The sequence below is a fragment of the Symphodus melops genome, assembly GCF_947650265.1.
Source record: "Symphodus melops genome assembly, contig: scaffold_183, whole genome shotgun sequence".
In the NCBI taxonomy this organism is placed as follows: Eukaryota; Metazoa; Chordata; class Actinopteri; order Labriformes; family Labridae; genus Symphodus; species Symphodus melops.
Window position 1 is genome coordinate 27,501 of NW_027636705.1, and position 17,500 is coordinate 45,000.

At 46.1% G+C, this 17,500-nt stretch overlaps 1 protein-coding gene and 1 long non-coding RNA gene across 3 annotated transcripts in view; one reads left to right on the forward strand and one right to left on the reverse strand.

Annotated features, from left to right (window-relative positions):
* Positions 1 to 824: 824 nt before the first annotated feature.
* On the reverse strand, positions 825 to 1,456 carry LOC306819164. Its single transcript, XR_013778494.1, has 3 exons — positions 1,160 to 1,456; positions 1,066 to 1,122; positions 825 to 880 (listed from the first exon to the last, which is right to left on the reverse strand). It is a non-coding gene; the product is annotated as an uncharacterized lncRNA (long non-coding RNA).
* A 6,403-nt stretch (positions 1,457 to 7,859) lies between these two features.
* The window catches only part of LOC306819163 (pre-B-cell leukemia transcription factor 1-like), a 14,874-nt gene continuing 5,233 nt past the window's right edge, over positions 7,860 to 17,500 (forward strand). The window contains exons 1-5 of one of the 2 annotated variants that reach the window (XM_079372934.1): positions 7,860 to 8,187; positions 8,489 to 8,797; positions 15,301 to 15,374; positions 17,047 to 17,291; positions 17,373 to 17,500. The exon at positions 17,373 to 17,500 is cut by the window's right edge and continues 63 nt beyond it. In XM_079372934.1, the coding sequence (XP_079229060.1) occupies positions 8,613 to 8,797; positions 15,301 to 15,374; positions 17,047 to 17,291; positions 17,373 to 17,500 (632 nt within the window). In that variant the 5' untranslated portion in view covers positions 7,860 to 8,187; positions 8,489 to 8,612. Of the gene's footprint in view, positions 8,188 to 8,488; positions 8,798 to 10,042; positions 10,054 to 15,300; positions 15,375 to 17,046; positions 17,292 to 17,372 lie in introns of those variants that run through there. The other variant, XM_079372935.1, reaches the window with a different exon arrangement.

The following is a 17,500-nucleotide window of genomic DNA, read 5'->3' on the forward strand; positions in this document are numbered from 1 at the left end:
AAGGAGGAGAGGTAGAGGAGGAGGTGGGGAGAAGGAGGAGAGTTAAAGGAGGAGGTGGGGAGAAGGAGGAGAGTTAAAGGAGGAGGTGGGGAGAAGGAGGAGAGTTAAAGGAGGAGGTGGGGAGAAGGAGGAGGTGGGGAGAAGGAGGATGTGGGGAGAAGAAGGAGAGGTAAAGGAGGAGGTGGGGAGAAGGAGGAGAGTTAAAGGAGGATGTGGGGAGAAGAAGGAGAGGTAGAGGAGGAGGTGGGGAGAAGGAGAAGAGGTAAAGGAGGAGGTGGGGAGAAGGAGGAGGTGGGGAGAAGAAGGAGAGGTAAAGGAGGAGGTGGGGAGAAGGAGAAGAGGTAAAGGAGGAGGTGGGGAGAAGGAGAAGAGGTAAAGGAGGAGGTGGAGAGAAGGAGAAGAGGTAAAGGAGGAGGTGGGGAGAAGAAGGAGAGGTAAAGGAGGAGGTGGGGAGAAGGAGGAGAGGTAAAGGAGGAGGTGGGGAGAAGGAGGAGAGTTAAAGGAGGAGGTGGGGAGAAGGAGAAGAGGTAAAGGAGGAGGTGGGGAGAAGAGTTAAAGGAGGAGGTGGGGAGAAGGAGGAGAGATAAATGAGGAGGTGGGGAGAAGAAGGAGAGGTAAAGGAGGAGGTGGGGAGAAGGAGGAGGTGGGGAGAAGGAGGAGAGGTACCTCCAGTGTAAGGTCTTTCATAGTTTATTTATTCAGACATATTGGGAATGATTGAACACACCTTTAACCTTTAACCTTTAACCTTTAACCTTTAACCTTTAACCTTTAACCTTCCTCACAGAGAAGTAAACACCCTGACACACCAAGGAGACCGTCAGCTGACCTTTGTTACATTCAGCTGATGACATCACACACTGACCTTTGTTACATTCACCTGATGACATCACACACTGACCTGTGTTACTGTTCACCTGATGACATCACACATTGACCTTTGTTACTGTTCACCTGATGACATCACACATTGACCTTTGTTACTGTTCACCTGATGACATCACACATTGACCTTTGTTACTGTTCACCTGATGACATCACACATTGACCTTTGTTACTGTTCACCTGATGACATCACACATTGACCTTTGTTACATTCACCTGATGACATCACACACTGACCTGTGTTACTGTTCACCTGATGACATCACACATTGACCTTTGTTACATTCACCTGATGACATCACACACTGACCTGTGTTACTGTTCACCTGATGACATCACACATTGACCTTTGTTACATTCACCTGATGACATCACACACTGACCTGTGTTACTGTTCACCTGATGACATCACACATTGACCTGTGTTACTGTTCACCTGATGACATCACACATTGACCTGTGTTACTGTTCACCTGATGACATCACACATTGACCTGTGTTCCTGTTCACCTGATGACATCACACACTGACCTGTGTTACTGTTCACCTGATGACATCACACATTGACCTGTGTTACTGTTCACCTGATGACATCACACATTGACCTGTGTTACTGTTCACCTGATGACATCACACATTGACCTTTGTTACTGTTCACCTGATGACATCACACATTGACCTTTGTTACTGTTCACCTGATGACATCACACATTGACCTTTGTTACATTCAGCTGATGACATCACACATTGACCTTTGTTACATTCAGCTGATGACATCACACATTGACCTGTGTTACTGTCCACCTGATGACATCACACATTGACCTTTGTTACTGTTCACCTGATGACATCACACATTGACCTTTGTTACTGTTCACCTGATGACATCACACATTGACCTGTGTTACTGTTCACCTGATGACATCACACATTGACCTGTGTTACTGTTCACCTGATGACATCACACACTGACCTTTGTTACTGTTCACCTGATGACATCACACACTGACCTTTGTTACATTCACCTGATGACATCACACACTGACCTTTGTTACTGTTCACCTGATGACATCACACACTGACCTTTGTTACATTCACCTGATGACATCACACACTGACCTGTGTTACTGTTCACCTGATGACATCACACACTGACCTTTGTTACTGTTCACCTGATGACATCACACACTGACCTTTGTTACATTCACCTGATGACATCACACACTGACCTTTGTTACTGTTCACCTGATGACATCACACACTGACCTTTGTTACTGTTCACCTGATGACATCACACACTGACCTTTGTTACTGTTCACCTGATGACATCACACACTGACCTTTGTTACTGTTCACCTGATGACATCACACACTGACCTTTGTTACTGTTCACCTGATGACATCACACACTGACCTTTGTTACTGTTCACCTGATGACATCACACATTGACCTGTGTTACTGTTCACCTGATGACATCACACATTGACCTTTGTTACTGTTCACCTGATGACATCACACATTGACCTTTGTTACTGTTCACCTGATGACATCACACATTGACCTTTGTTACTGTTCACCTGATGACATCACACACTGACCTGTGTTACCATTCACCTGATGACATCACACATTGACCTTTGACACTGTTCACCTGATGACATCACACATTGACCTGTGTTACTGTTCACCTGATGACATCACACATTGACCTGTGTTACTGTTCACCTGATGACATCACACACTGACCTTTGTTACTGTTCACCTGATGACATCACACACTGACCTGTGTTACTGTTCACCTGATGACATCACACATTGACCTTTGAGCTGTTTAACGTCACTTGGGGATCTAACCACTTCCTGTTTGTTTGTGTCATGTCCGAACCCAGTCCTACCAAAAGCTCCTTACTTTATATCAAAATAAAAGCATACAGTAATTAAAGTACTATAAGCAAAAGACAGGACGAGCATTTCAAAATAAAAGCCGAAAAGTTTTCCTTTTTTAATGCAAAATAGTTGATTTTCAAGTTTCAAACATACGATTATAGATGTGGTTAATTATGATTAGCTATTAAAACTTAGCGGTTAATCATTATTTCACATTGGACTCCACCAACAGCCCTCCTGAATATATGATTTATTTTCTTTTTGAACAGTTCGATAAGATTACATTTATACCCTCATGGTGCTGGACAAGTCTCTTCCTGTTTCTGTGGCGTTTACATTGTTCAGTCAATGAGCACAACATGTGTGATAAACCCTCCAAAAGAACCTGTCTTGATCTTTCTTTTGAACACAATGCTGCTCCCAAAGAGGGACTCCATCTTTAAATATAATCAGTCATGAAGGTGTCTTTGCTGGCTGCAGAGAAGGCTCCCTCAGCACAGGCACAGAAACGGCTCTTAATAAGCCCTAATGTTGTGTGTGCATGTGTGAAACTGGTACAAAGACACCAGATTGAAGCATCCAGAGGTGCTCTGGTCCCTGTTGGCATGGCAACATGCAGAGCAGACCACATGGGGGTGGGTTGCAGGGGGGAGGCTGGAGCTGGCGGACTGATCCATGTCTGTGAAAACAGGAATCACGGATTATTCACAGCATTTAGCTTAACTGGCTGATTGGCTAATTAATGAGAATGAACCAGCTGCAGTCTGCGGAGCCTCAGACAGAAGAGAGAGGAAGAAACATGCCTGTGTGTGTGTGTGTTTGTGCATGCCCGTGTGTGTGTGTTTGTGCATGCCTGTACATCAGCCTGTGTTGGGGGAGCATGCAGCTGTCAGTGTGTCAGTGTGTGTGAGCGCTGTAGTAAATGTGAGAGCGATAGACTGAGTGAGAGAGCTTGTTCAGACGCTCGAGTACTCTCTACTATGCTGAGGGATTCATTCATCTTTTCTATGAAGTCAGCCTCCTGTCTGCATGGAAGGCAGGAGACACACACACACACACACACACACACACACACACTCAGTTATACAGATGAGAACAAATACACTTAATTACACAACAGGAAGTAAATGAAATCACAATGTAGATGACTGGAGGACTGTAAAACAGGACAATGATATCTGATGTTTTATTTATGAATTCATCACAGACATAATACATGCAGGCTTTGTTACATACAATAAAAACACACGTGTACACATCAGAACATAAAGCCATGTCTGAGCTGCAGTCCAGTCAGCGTTTATTAAAGGCTTCACATCTTGTCATTTGTTATACAGTAGTTATGTGGTGTGCCGAGCGTCACAGTCAGAGCGACTGGACGCTTCATGATCATCTCTGGCAGATTTTCTGCTCGGTTTCTGGACCTTTCTGAGCGACAAGGTAACACACCGACGTAATGGAGACAACACCAAACCATTTCATCTTTCATACAAAGACTCACGACATCTCATTACACATGTCCTGGACTCTGAAGGTTGGTAAATGACTGTTTCTCCAGCTCGCCTCAAACATGTGACCCAATGCGTTGGAAAGATTCATGGCGTGCACGAAGAACGTCTGAGCAGCTTCCTGAGAAACGCCTTGTTGGGTACATATCAAATGAGTGCAGCATTACACCAACATATTAAAACTCATTTCAATCTTCTTCTCAGCCTTAATGGAAATATCAGCATCATTGATATGCAAGGCTAATTTACAATGCACACACACACACACACACACACACACACACACACACACTCTATGCCTGGTAATAGTATCGGTATTTGTATCATCAACAACAACACTGTTTCCATGGTGAAAACAAAGATGGCCTCTTCATGGTTTCAAGTCAAACTGCAGCATTCCCCGGAGCCCACACACACACACACACACACTGATGGAGAGCCGTGTCAGAGCAAGCAGAGAGAGAGAGCCTGAGACAGGAAGTGATACTCTGCTCCTTTCAAAATAAATGTAGCCCCTGAATAGGACTCTGCACACTTTAGTGTTTTAATAGCTACATGTTTTAGAATCATCAAAATACACATTTTAGACATTTTCACCACACTTTGAGTAACACATCACGTCTTTTGTAAACACATGTTTTATACACATGCTGCACTGTCTTTTGTAAACATGTTGTCCTTAGTTCTGTAAACATGTTGTCCTTAGTTTTGTAAACATGTTGTCCTTAGTTCTGTAAACATGTTGTCCTTGGTTTTGTAAACATGTTGTCCTTGGTTTTGTAAATGTGTTGTCCTTAGTTTTGTAAACATGTTGTCCTTGGTTTTGTAAACATGTTGTCCTTGGTTTTGTAAATGTGTTGTCCTTAGTTTTGTAAACATGTTGTCCTTAGTTTTGTAAACATGTTGTCCTTGGTTTTGTAAACATGTTGTCCTTGGTTTTGTAAACACGTTGTCCTTGGTTTTGTAAACATGTTGTCCTTGGTTTTGTAAACATGTTGTCCTTGGTTTTGTAAACATGTTGTCCTTAGTTTTGTAAACATGTTGACCTTGGTTTTGTAAACATGTTGTCCTTGGTTTTGTAAACATGTTGTCCTTAGTTTTGTAAACATGTTGTCCTTAGTTCTGTAAACATGTTGTCCTTAGTTTTGTAAACATGTTGTCCTTAGTTCTGTAAACATGTTGTCCTTAGTTTTGTAAACATGTTGTCCTTGGTTTTGTAAACATGTTGTCCTTAGTTCTGTAAACATGTTGTCGTTAGTTTTGTAAACATGTTGTCCTTGGTTTTGTAAACATGTTGTCGTTAGTTTGTAAACATGTTGTCCTTGGTTTTGTAAACATGTTGTCCTTAGTTTTGTAAACATGTTGTCCTTGGTTTTGTAAACATGTTGTCCTTGGTTTTGTAAACATGTTGTCCTTAGTTTTGTAAACATGTTGTCCTTGGTTTTGTAAACATGTTGTCCTTAGTTTTGTAAACATGTTGTCCTTAGTTTTGTAAACATGTTGTCCTTAGTTTTGAAAACATGTCCATAGTTTTGTAAACATGTTGTCCTTGGTTTTGTAAACATGTTGTCCTTGGTTTTGTAAACATGTTGTCCTTGGTTTTGTAAACATGTTGTCCTTAGTTTTGTAAACATGTCCTTAGTTTTGTAAACATGTCCATAGTTTTGTAAACATGTTGTCCTTAGTTTTGTAAACATGTTGTCCTTAGTTTTGTAAACATGTCCTTAGTTTTGTAAACATGTCTATAGTTTTGTAAACATGTTGTCCCTAGTTTTGTAAACATGTCCTTGGTTTTGTAAACATGTCCATAGTTTTGTAAACATGTTGTCCCTAGTTTTGTAAACATGTTGTCCTTAGTTTTGTAAACATGTCCATAGTTTTGTAAACATGTTGTCCCTAGTTTTGTAAACATGTTGTCCTTAGTTTTGTAAACATGTCCATAGTTTTGTAAACATGTTGTCCTTAGTTTTATAAACATGTCCATAGTTTTGTAAACATGTTGTCCTTGGTTTTGTAAACATGTTGTCCATAGTTTTGTAAACATGTCCATAGTTTTGTAAACATGTTGTCCCTAGTTTTGTAAACATGTTGTCCTTAGTTTTGTAAACATGTTGTCCTTAGTTTTGTAAACATGTTGTCCCTAGTTTTGTAAACATGTTGTCCTTAGTTTTGTAAACATGTCCATAGTTTTGTAAACATGTTGTCCCTAGTTTTGTAAACATGTTGTCCTTGGTTTTGTAAACATGTTGTCCTTAGTTTTGTAAACATGTCCATAGTTTTGTAAACATGTTGTCCCTAGTTTTGTAAACATGTTGTCCTTAGTTTTGTAAACATGTCCATAGTTTTGTAAACATGTTGTCCCTAGTTTTGTAAACATGTTGTCCTTAGTTTTGTAAACATGTCCATAGTTTTGTAAACATGTTGTCCCTAGTTTTGTAAACATGTTGCGCTGACCTGGCTCAGTCAGAATGTGTATGAAAGGGGTTACTGACTTCTGAATGTCTTACTACATACTAAATACTGCCATCAGTGTTTGAAAGTGCTTTGAAAGCTCAAGTTTTAAATATGTTGCACTGTTTGTTGTAAACATAATGTGCTCTCCACATGAAGACTGAAGTTCTGGTTACAGATGAGTTGAATTGATCCGGGCACAGAGGATCCTGGCTACATGTGGATCTCTGAGTCTCCTGCTGGGAGGTAAAGGTTGAACCACCTGGTGTGAAATGTGAGCTGAGTCTGTCTGATAATAACAGACAAACAGAAGTCCTTGTCACCCCAATGTTGTGTTAAAGCCAACTTTATACCTTCAATATTCAGGCTGATGCAGATGTTTGATGCATGTCTGAACCATGCATTTAAAACACAAGAACTGCTTGCAGACAATCGTTCAGGCTGCTGGGTGAAAGAACGTTTCTCTCTGAGCCACGCTGCAAACTTTAATAGCATAAAAAATTAAAAAATACAGATGAAGTGCAAACATCTGTGCATTCAAAACAATGAGTTAAAATAAAAGACTCAAGTGTTACGTTTTAAATAGTTTTATTTAATCTGAAGTTGAATCCGCGTACAGTCTGTCAACTGGAATAAAATCACTCGTAATGATGACATCTGTTATTAATATGTTGTTATTGTGATGTGTGACGTTTTATTTATTTGTACATTTGTGTTTACCATATAAACAAAACTCTTTGGATTCAATTAAATATGATCTTTATTATACTGATATCTTCAGCAGATGTGCAGTGAAGACATAATACGGATTGTTTTCCTCTGTGTCCTCTGACTGTGGGAAGAAGAAAAAAAACACAGTTTCTTATAGACTAAGTGTTTTCTTTATATTTGTTCTATAGAAATACACATTTATAGATATTTGTTGTACAGAAATACACATTTATAGATGTTTGTTGTATAGAAATACACATTTATAGATATTTGTTGTATAGAAATACACATTTATAGATATTTGTTGTATAGAAATACACATTTATAGATATTTGTTGTATAGAAATACACATTTATAGATATTTGTTGTATAGAAATACACATTTATAGATGTTTGCTCCGAGCGGAGTGTCTGTGTTGCTGCTTCTTTGTGTGTCGTCCGGACCATCCAAAGCGGAAGTGGCCTCTTCCTCTGCGGGTAACTTGACGCTGTTTTTCTGGGAGGAGCGGGTCGAAGAGCTGAGTGTGCAAAGAAAACAGCAATAAGCACCAACTAATGGTCCAAAGCGGGCACTGTGACACCTGGACGTTACCACATAGATGAAGGTAAGCGGGACCGTCGCGTCCTGCACCGTGTTTCAGAGGACCCGCCGGGTCCAGACTTTCACAGATCGAGCAGGCGGTCCGGACTCGTGAAGAAAGGGGGAGCGAGCGGCGGACACGGCGACATCAAAGGACTCCCAGGTCATTTGACGTTAATTTAACGCTTTTCACGTCATTGTTTCCCGTCGAAGAGTCGAGCTGTTCTCCCGTTAACACTTGAATCAGCGGAGAAGCTCGAGCGCTCTCCGCGGCGGGCTTCTCTTTGTGTGAGACTTTCAGAGGAACATGGCTCCGTTCAAACAGCAGCTCCATAGCACAGAGGAGTGTTTGTAGGAAGGGCGCCTGGTCCTGGTCTGAAGGAGTCCAGGAGTGTGGAGCGGAGTGAATACTAAAGGTGCTGCTGCTGTGTTTGTGTCTCCTTTGTTATTCAGCTCAAGCCGAGAGGGGGAAGCTGCTCTGCTCTCAGACCTGCTGGATGCTTCTTTCTGGGAAACTTTTCAACCTCTCACTAAGTTGGACAAAGAGCCCCGTCTGTAGTCCCCCCCCCTCCCTGGATCCGTGGGAGTATGGAGAACCAAGCCCGCATGATGCTGGGTCACATCGGACTGAGCGGACTGTCTGAGGAGGACGTGGGAGATCCTGACAACATCAGGAAACATCACAGCCTGGTTCAGCCGCAGCAGGACATCGGAGACATCCTGCAGCAGATCATGACCATCACCGACGAGAGTCTGGACGAGGCCCAGGCCAGGTGAGACCAGCACGGGGTCAGGGTCTACACACACACACACACACACACAGACGAGGCCCAGGCCAGGTGAGACCAGCACAGGGTCAGGGTCTACACACACACACACACACACACACAGACGAGGCCCAGGCCAGGTGAGACCAGCACAGGGTCAGGGTCTACACACACACACACACACAGATGAGGCCCAGGCCAGGTGAGACCAGCACGGGGTCAGGGTCTACACACACACACACACACAGACGAGGCCCAGGCCAGGTGAGACCAGCACGGGGTCGGGGTGTACACACACACACACACACACAGACGAGGCCCAGGCCAGGTGAGACCAGCACGGGGTCAGGGTCTACACACACACACACACACAGACGAGGCCCAGGCCAGGTGAGACCAGCACGGGGTCAGGGTCTACACACACACACACACACAGACGAGGCCCAGGCCAGGTGAGACCAGCACGGGGTCAGGGTCTACACACACACACACACACACACAGACGAGGCCCAGGCCAGGTGAGACCAGCACGGGGTCAGGGTCTACACACACACACACACAGACGAGGCCCAGGCCAGGTGAGACCAGCACGGGGTCAGGGTCTACACACACACACACACACAGACGAGGCCCAGGCCAGGTGAGACCAGCACGGGGTCAGGGTCTACACACACACACACAGACGAGGCCCAGGCCAGGTGAGACCAGCACGGGGTCAGGGTCTACACACACACACACACACACAGACGAGGCCCAGGCCAGGTGAGACCAGCACGGGGTCAGGGTCTACACACACACACACACACACAGACGAGGCCCAGGCCAGGTGAGACCAGCACGGGGTCAGGGTCTACACACACACACACACACAGACGAGGCCCAGGCCAGGTGAGACCAGCACGGGGTCAGGGTCTACACACACACACACACACACACAGACGAGGCCCAGGCCAGGTGAGACCAGCACGGGGTCAGGGTCTACACACACACACACAGACGAGGCCCAGGCCAGGTGAGACCAGCACGGGGTCAGGGTCTACACACACACACACACACACAGACGAGGCCCAGGCCAGGTGAGACCAGCACGGGGTCAGGGTCTACACACACACACACACACAGACGAGGCCCAGGCCAGGTGAGACCAGCACGGGGTCAGGGTCTACACACACACACACACACACACAGACGAGGCCCAGGCCAGGTGAGACCAGCACGGGGTCAGGGTCTACACACACACACACAGACGAGGCCCAGGCCAGGTGAGACCAGCACGGGGTCGGGGTCTACACACACACACACACACACGTTATACACATGTTACACACACACACACGTTATACACATTTTACACACACACACACACACACACGTTATACACATTTTACACACACACACACACACACACGTTATACACATGTTGCACACACACACACACACGTTATACACATGTTACACACACATATGTTACACACACACACACGTTATACACATGTTACACACACACTACACACACACATGTTACACACACACATGGCCCCACACACACATGGCCCCACACACACACACGTTATACACATGTTACACACACACTACACACGCACGTTATACACACACACGTGATATACACACGTTATACACACGTTACACAAATACATTACACACGTCACACACATGGCACCACACACACGTTACACACACTACACACATGTTACACACACGTTATACACACGTTATACACACGTTACACACACATTACACACACGTTACACACACGTTATACACACGTTATACACACGTTACACACCCGTTACACACACGTTATACACACGTTATACACACGTTACACACCCGTTACACACACGTTATACACACGTTACACACCCGTTACACACACATTATACACACGTTATACACACATTATACACACGTTATACACACGTTACACACACATTATACACACGTTACACACACACGTTATACACACGTTATACACACGTTATACACACGTTATACACACGTTATACACACGTTATACACACGTTACACACACGTTATACACACGTTACACACACGTTATACACACGTTATACACACACGTTACACACGTTACACACACATTATACACACGTTACACACGTTACACACACATTATACACACGTTACACACACGTTATACACACGTTACACACACATTATACACACGTTACACACACGTTATACACACGTTATACACACACGTTACACACGTTACACACACGTTATACACACGTTATACACACGTTATACACACGTTATACACACGTTATACACACGTTACACACCCGTTACACACACGTTATACACACGTTATACACACGTTATACACACGTTATACACACGTTATACACACGTTATACACACGTTATACACACGTTATACACACGTTATACACACGTTATACACACGTTATACACACGTTATACACACATTATACACACATTATACACACGTTATACACACGTTATACACACGTTATACACACGTTACACACACGTTATACACACGTTACACACATGTTACACACACATTATACACACATTATACACACGTTATACACACATGTTACACACACGTTACACACACATTATACACACATGTTATACACACGTTATACACACGTTATACACACGTTATACACGTTACACACACGTTACACACAAACAGGTTGCACACACAAATGGTCCTCCACACGTACACACACACACTACGCAAACACACACACGCTACACACACGTTACACACACACCCACGCACACACACATTATACACATGGTCCTACCCACACGTCACACACACACACACACACACACACACACATGTTACACACACACACATGTTACACACACACACACACATGTTACACACACACACACACACACACACATGTTACACACACACGCATGTTACACACACACACATGTTACACACATACACACGTTACACACACACATGGTCCTACACACACATGGTCCTACCCACACATGGTCCTACCCACACGTCACACACACACACACACACATGTTACACACACACACACACACACACACGTTACACACACACACACACACACACACATGGTCCTACCCACACGTCACACACACACACACACATGTTACACACACACACACACACACACACACACACACATGGTCCTACACACACATGTTACACACACACACACACACATGTTACACACACACACGTTACACACACACACACATGTTACACACACACACACACACATGGTCCTACACACATGTTACACACATGGTCCTACACACACAGTCCTACACACACACACACACATGTTACACACACACGTTACACACACACACATGGTCCTACACACACAGTCCTACACACACACACACACACACACACACACAGTCCTACACACACAGTCCTACACACACACACACACACACAGTCCTACACACACAGTCCTACACACACACACACACACACACACACGGGCCTACACACATGTTACACACACATGTTACACACACGGTCCTACACACACACACACACACAGTCCTACACACACACACACACATGGGCCTACACACACATTACACACACATGTTACACACACGGTCCTACACACACACACACACAGTCCTACCCACACGTTACACACACATGTTACACACACACACACACACATGGTCCTACCCACACGTTACACACACAGTCCTACACACACGTTACACACACACAGTCCTATACACACACGTTACACACACACACACAGTCCTACACACACACACACACACACACAGTCCTACACACACACAGTCCTACACACACACAGTCCTACACACACACACACACACAGTCCTACACACACACAGTCCTACACACACACACACGTTACACACACACGTTACACACACACACAGTCCTACACACACACAGTCCTACACACACACACACACACAGTCCTACACACACACAGTCCTACACACACACAGTCCTACACACACACACACACACATAGTCCTACACACACACAGTCCTACACACACACACACGTTACACACACACGTTACACACACACACAGTCCTACACACACACACACACACACACACAGTCCTACACACACACAGTCCTACACACACATAGTCCTACACACACACACACACACACAGTCCTACACACACACACGTTACACACACACACACGTTACACACACACAGTCCTACACACACACACGTTACACACACAGTCCTACACACACACAGTCCTACACACACACAGTCCTACACACACACACACACACGTTACACACACAGTCCTACCCACACGTCACACACATGTTACACACATGGTGTGTGTAACATGTGTGTGTGTGTAGGACTGTGTGTGTGTGTGTGTGTGTGTGTGTGTGTGTAGGACTGTGTGTGTGTAACGTGTGTGTGTGTGTGTAGGACTGTGTGTGTGTAGGACTGTGTGTGTAACGTGTGTGTGTGTAGGACTGTGTGTGTGTGTGTAACGTGTGTGTGTGTAGGACTGTGTGTGTGTGTGTAGGACTATGTGTGTGTAGGACTGTGTGTGTGTAGGACTGTGTGTGTGTGTGTAGGACTGTGTGTGTGTGTGTAGGACTGTGTGTGTGTGTGTGTGTGTGTAGGACTGTGTGTGTGTGTAACGTGTGTGTGTAACGTGTGTGTGTAACGTGTGTGTGTAACGTGTGTGTGTAGGACTGTGTGTGTGTGTGTGTAGGACTGTGTGTGTAACGTGTGTGTGTGTGTAGGACTGTGTGTGTAACGTGTGTGTGTGTGTGTGTAGGACTGTGTGTGTGTAGGACTGTGTGTGTGTGTGTGTGTGTAGGACTGTGTGTGTGTGTAGGACTGTGTGTGTAACGTGTGTGTGTGTGTGTGTAGGACTGTGTGTGTGTAGGACAGTGTGTAACGTGTGTGTGTGTGTAGGACTGTGTGTGTGTGTAGGACTGTGTGTGTGTGTGTAGGACTGTGTGTGTGTGTGTGTGTGTGTGTGTAGGACTGTGTGTGTGTGTTTGTGTGTGTGTAGGACTCTGTGTGTGTGTGTGTAGGACTGTGTGTGTGTGTGTGTGTGTGTGTGTAGGACTGTGTGTGTGTGTAGGACTCTGTGTAACGTGTGTGTGTGTGTGTAAGACTGTGTGTGTGTGTGTAGGACTCTGTGTGTGTGTGTGTGTAGGACTGTGTGTGTGTGTGTGTGTGTGTGTAGGACTGTGTGTGTGTGTAGGACTGTGTGTGTGTGTGTGTGTGTGTGTGTGTGTAGGACTGTGTGTGTGTGTGTGTGTGTAGGACTGTGTGTGTGTGTGTGTAGGACTGTGTGTGTGTGTAGGACTGTGTGTGTGTGTGTGTGTGTAGGACTGTGTGTGTGTGTAGGACTGTGTGTGTGTGTGTGTGTGTGTGTGTGTGTGTGTGTGTGTGTGTGTGTGTGTGTGTGCAGCCTCACCTGCCAGGTGTGAGTCGTGTCTGTGCTCAGGCTTCAACATGGTGATATAGAAACTATAAGCACAGATCCTCCGGCTCCTCCAGGTGAGTCAGTCAGAAATGTGCTCCGTCCTGATTCCACTCGCTCAGAGTCTCTGCAGCTCGCCACCAGCGTTTAAACTCCGCTCGAAGTTCAAAGGCTTCTGTTCCACGGCAACGAGAGGAGGAGGAGAGCGCTGGTTCATCCCAACGCCACTCCACACGTGTCACGGTCAAAACGTAGAAACTAACAAACGTAAACTTTATAACAAAAAGGAAAACAAAGCACGCAGACGCTCACCTGAGACGACCAGCACGGAGAGCACTCTGTCCAATCCTAGTTTATGCTTCTGCGGCGTGTCGACGGCGTGTCGACGGCGTGTCGACGGCGTGTCGACAGCACAGACGCAACGTTGGGCTGAGCATTCGCAGTTCTGCGTTGAGGGAAAGCGTTGCTCTGCAATTCACAGCCAAGCCACTGGGGGGGGGGGGCATGGCTTTGTGTGGTTCTTCACCTCTTCATGCATTCTGTGACCTCCAGGAATTCTTCGCCATTTGGCGGTCTTGTCAGCGTTTTGATGATGAGTTGAGAGATGGTGGTATTTTCTGATCACTTAGATTATTCGTGTTGTGACCAGAAAGCAGCTGCTAGAAATGACGTTCTGAGCGGACCAATCACAGTCCTAGACCGGAGTTTTTGTAGGTGCGTGTCAGGCTTCGTGGGTAGGGTCCGCTTAGGGGTCCGCCACGCCGCAGAAGCATAAACCAGACGCCACCCTGAGAGTGAAGTGTGCTTCCTCCAGCAGGAGGTGGAAATACACTGAAGGGACACGAACACAGAAAGTTTAATGACAACATGAGAAGACAGGAAACATTGAGATAACACACTCCTGTGCACTGAACACCTCAAGTCCACATCCCTGCTCCTGTTCCTCTTTGCCACGGGGGGGGGTCTAAAGACTTGTTTGTACTTGACCACCTCTCTCTCTCTCTTTTTACCTCTGAAACAGGAAACACGCTTTAAACTGCCACAGAATGAAGCCGGCCCTCTTCAGCGTCCTGTGTGAGATGAAGGAGAAGATGGGTGAGTCTGTCTTCAGGTCCAGCTGCTCGTAGACCACACTGATACAAGTCTCAGCTACCCTATAGTGAACACACAAACACTGCAGGAGACCACCTCTGGTTAGGGTTCTGATAACTGCCCACATGGAGGGATCTCTGGACGCCCTGTGGGTCCCTGCAGCCCGCCAGACCTGTGACCCCGAACCTCAAAGTAGGACCTGAACCATGACCTCAAACCTCGAGGTACGACCTGAACTGGGACCTCAAACCTCGAAATACGACCTGAACCTTGACCTCAAACCTCGAGGTACGACCTGAACTGGGACCTCAAACCTCGAAATACGACCTGAACCGTGACCTCAAACCTCGAAATACAACCTGAACCGGGACCTCAAACCTCGAGGTACGACCTGAACCGTGACCTCAAACCTTGAGGTACGACCTGAACCTTGACCTCAAACCTCAAGGAACGACCTGAACCGTGACCTCAAACCTCGAAATACAACCTGAACCGTGACCTCAAACCTCAAGGAACGACCTGAACCGTGACCTCAAACCTTGAGGTACGACCTGAACCGTGACTTCAAACCTCGAAATACGACCTGAACCTTGACCTCAAACCTCGAGGTACGACCTGAACCGTGACCTCAAACCTCAAGGTACGACCTGAACCGTGACCTCAAACCTCAAGGTACGACCTGAACCGTGACCTCAAACCTCGAAATACGACCTGAACCGTGACTTCAAACCTCGAAATACGACCTGAACCTTGACCTCAAACCTCGAGGTACGACCTAAACCTTGACCTCAAACCTTGAGGTACAACCTGCACCATCCTGAAACGTGACGACCTTCTGCAGAGCGTCTGCGCTTCAGCCGTGAGAGTTTGCACCCGTGAACCTTCTGCAGCTCCTTGATGCCTCTCAGACACCATGAGTGTCAGGATTAGATTAAAGTGTGTGTGTGTGTGTGTGTGTGAGACAGATGCGGGGGTTGTCGTTGCCCTCGTTGCTGGATTATGAATGTGAGATGATCTCTGGAACAACACTGTAATTGGCGCCTAATTTGCATAACTGTGCAAATTAACGACCTCTCAAATGAGCGATCATTTTTCACTGGGTCTTTAGTCGCTCCTTAAGAGCTGCCATTAATTAACAGCTGTGTGTGTGTGTGTGTGTGTGTGTGTGTGTGTGTGTGTGGGGGGCTGTTTTCTCTTTGGGCAGCAGGATGCCAAGAAGAGCTGGCACTGATTCTCTCCATGTGAACTGTCTGTGCTCTGCTGCTCTCTGGTTCTGCTCAGACTGGATCTCGAGTCTTGTGATGCGTTTATGAGTGGCGTGCAGGTGGAACACGTCGTCTTTGTTTTCGTCTTCCTTCGTTTCTCTCGGGGTCGTTTGGGGGAAGATGATAAATATTTCAGTTTTAGCTTCTTGAATGTGACAAGCTGCTTCCTGTCGTTTCCCGTGTTCGGTGACGGCGTCCTGCGTCCGTGTTCACTCCACATGCACCTCACAGCAGGACCCTACTGGTTTCAGAGGGCCCCTGCTGGTTAAAACAAGTATTGCACTGTATTATTTTGATTGTCCTTCATTGTATTCTTACATCTTTACTCTAAACTTGAACTGTGAACCTTGAAGCACGCTCACAATTGTTTTCTCTCCACGCCACCTTCACGCCGCTGCTCGTCTCCACAGCGCTGGGCATCCGAGGCATCCAGGAAGAGGACGGTCCGGACCCTCAGATAATGCGCCTCGACAACATGCTTTTAGCGGAGGGCGTTGCTGGTCTGGAGAAAGGCGGCGCGTCTGCAGCGGCAGCAGCGGTCGCCGTTGCAGCCGGAGCGTCGCCCAGCGATGGGAGCTTACAGCACAGCGAGTACAGAGAGAAGCTGGCTCAGATAAGACAGATGTACCACGCAGAGCTGGAGAAATACGAACAGGTGGGACGACAGGAAGAGACTCAAACTGTGAGTGTCGAGTTCAAAGCAAGATCCTAAAATAGACCCCTCCCTTTCCTTCAGGCGTGCAACGAGTTCACGGACCACGTGATGAACCTGCTGAGGGAGCAGTCCCGCACGCGGCCGGTCTCGCCCAAAGAGATCGAGCGGATGGTGGGAATCATCCACCGCAAATTCAACACCATCCAGAT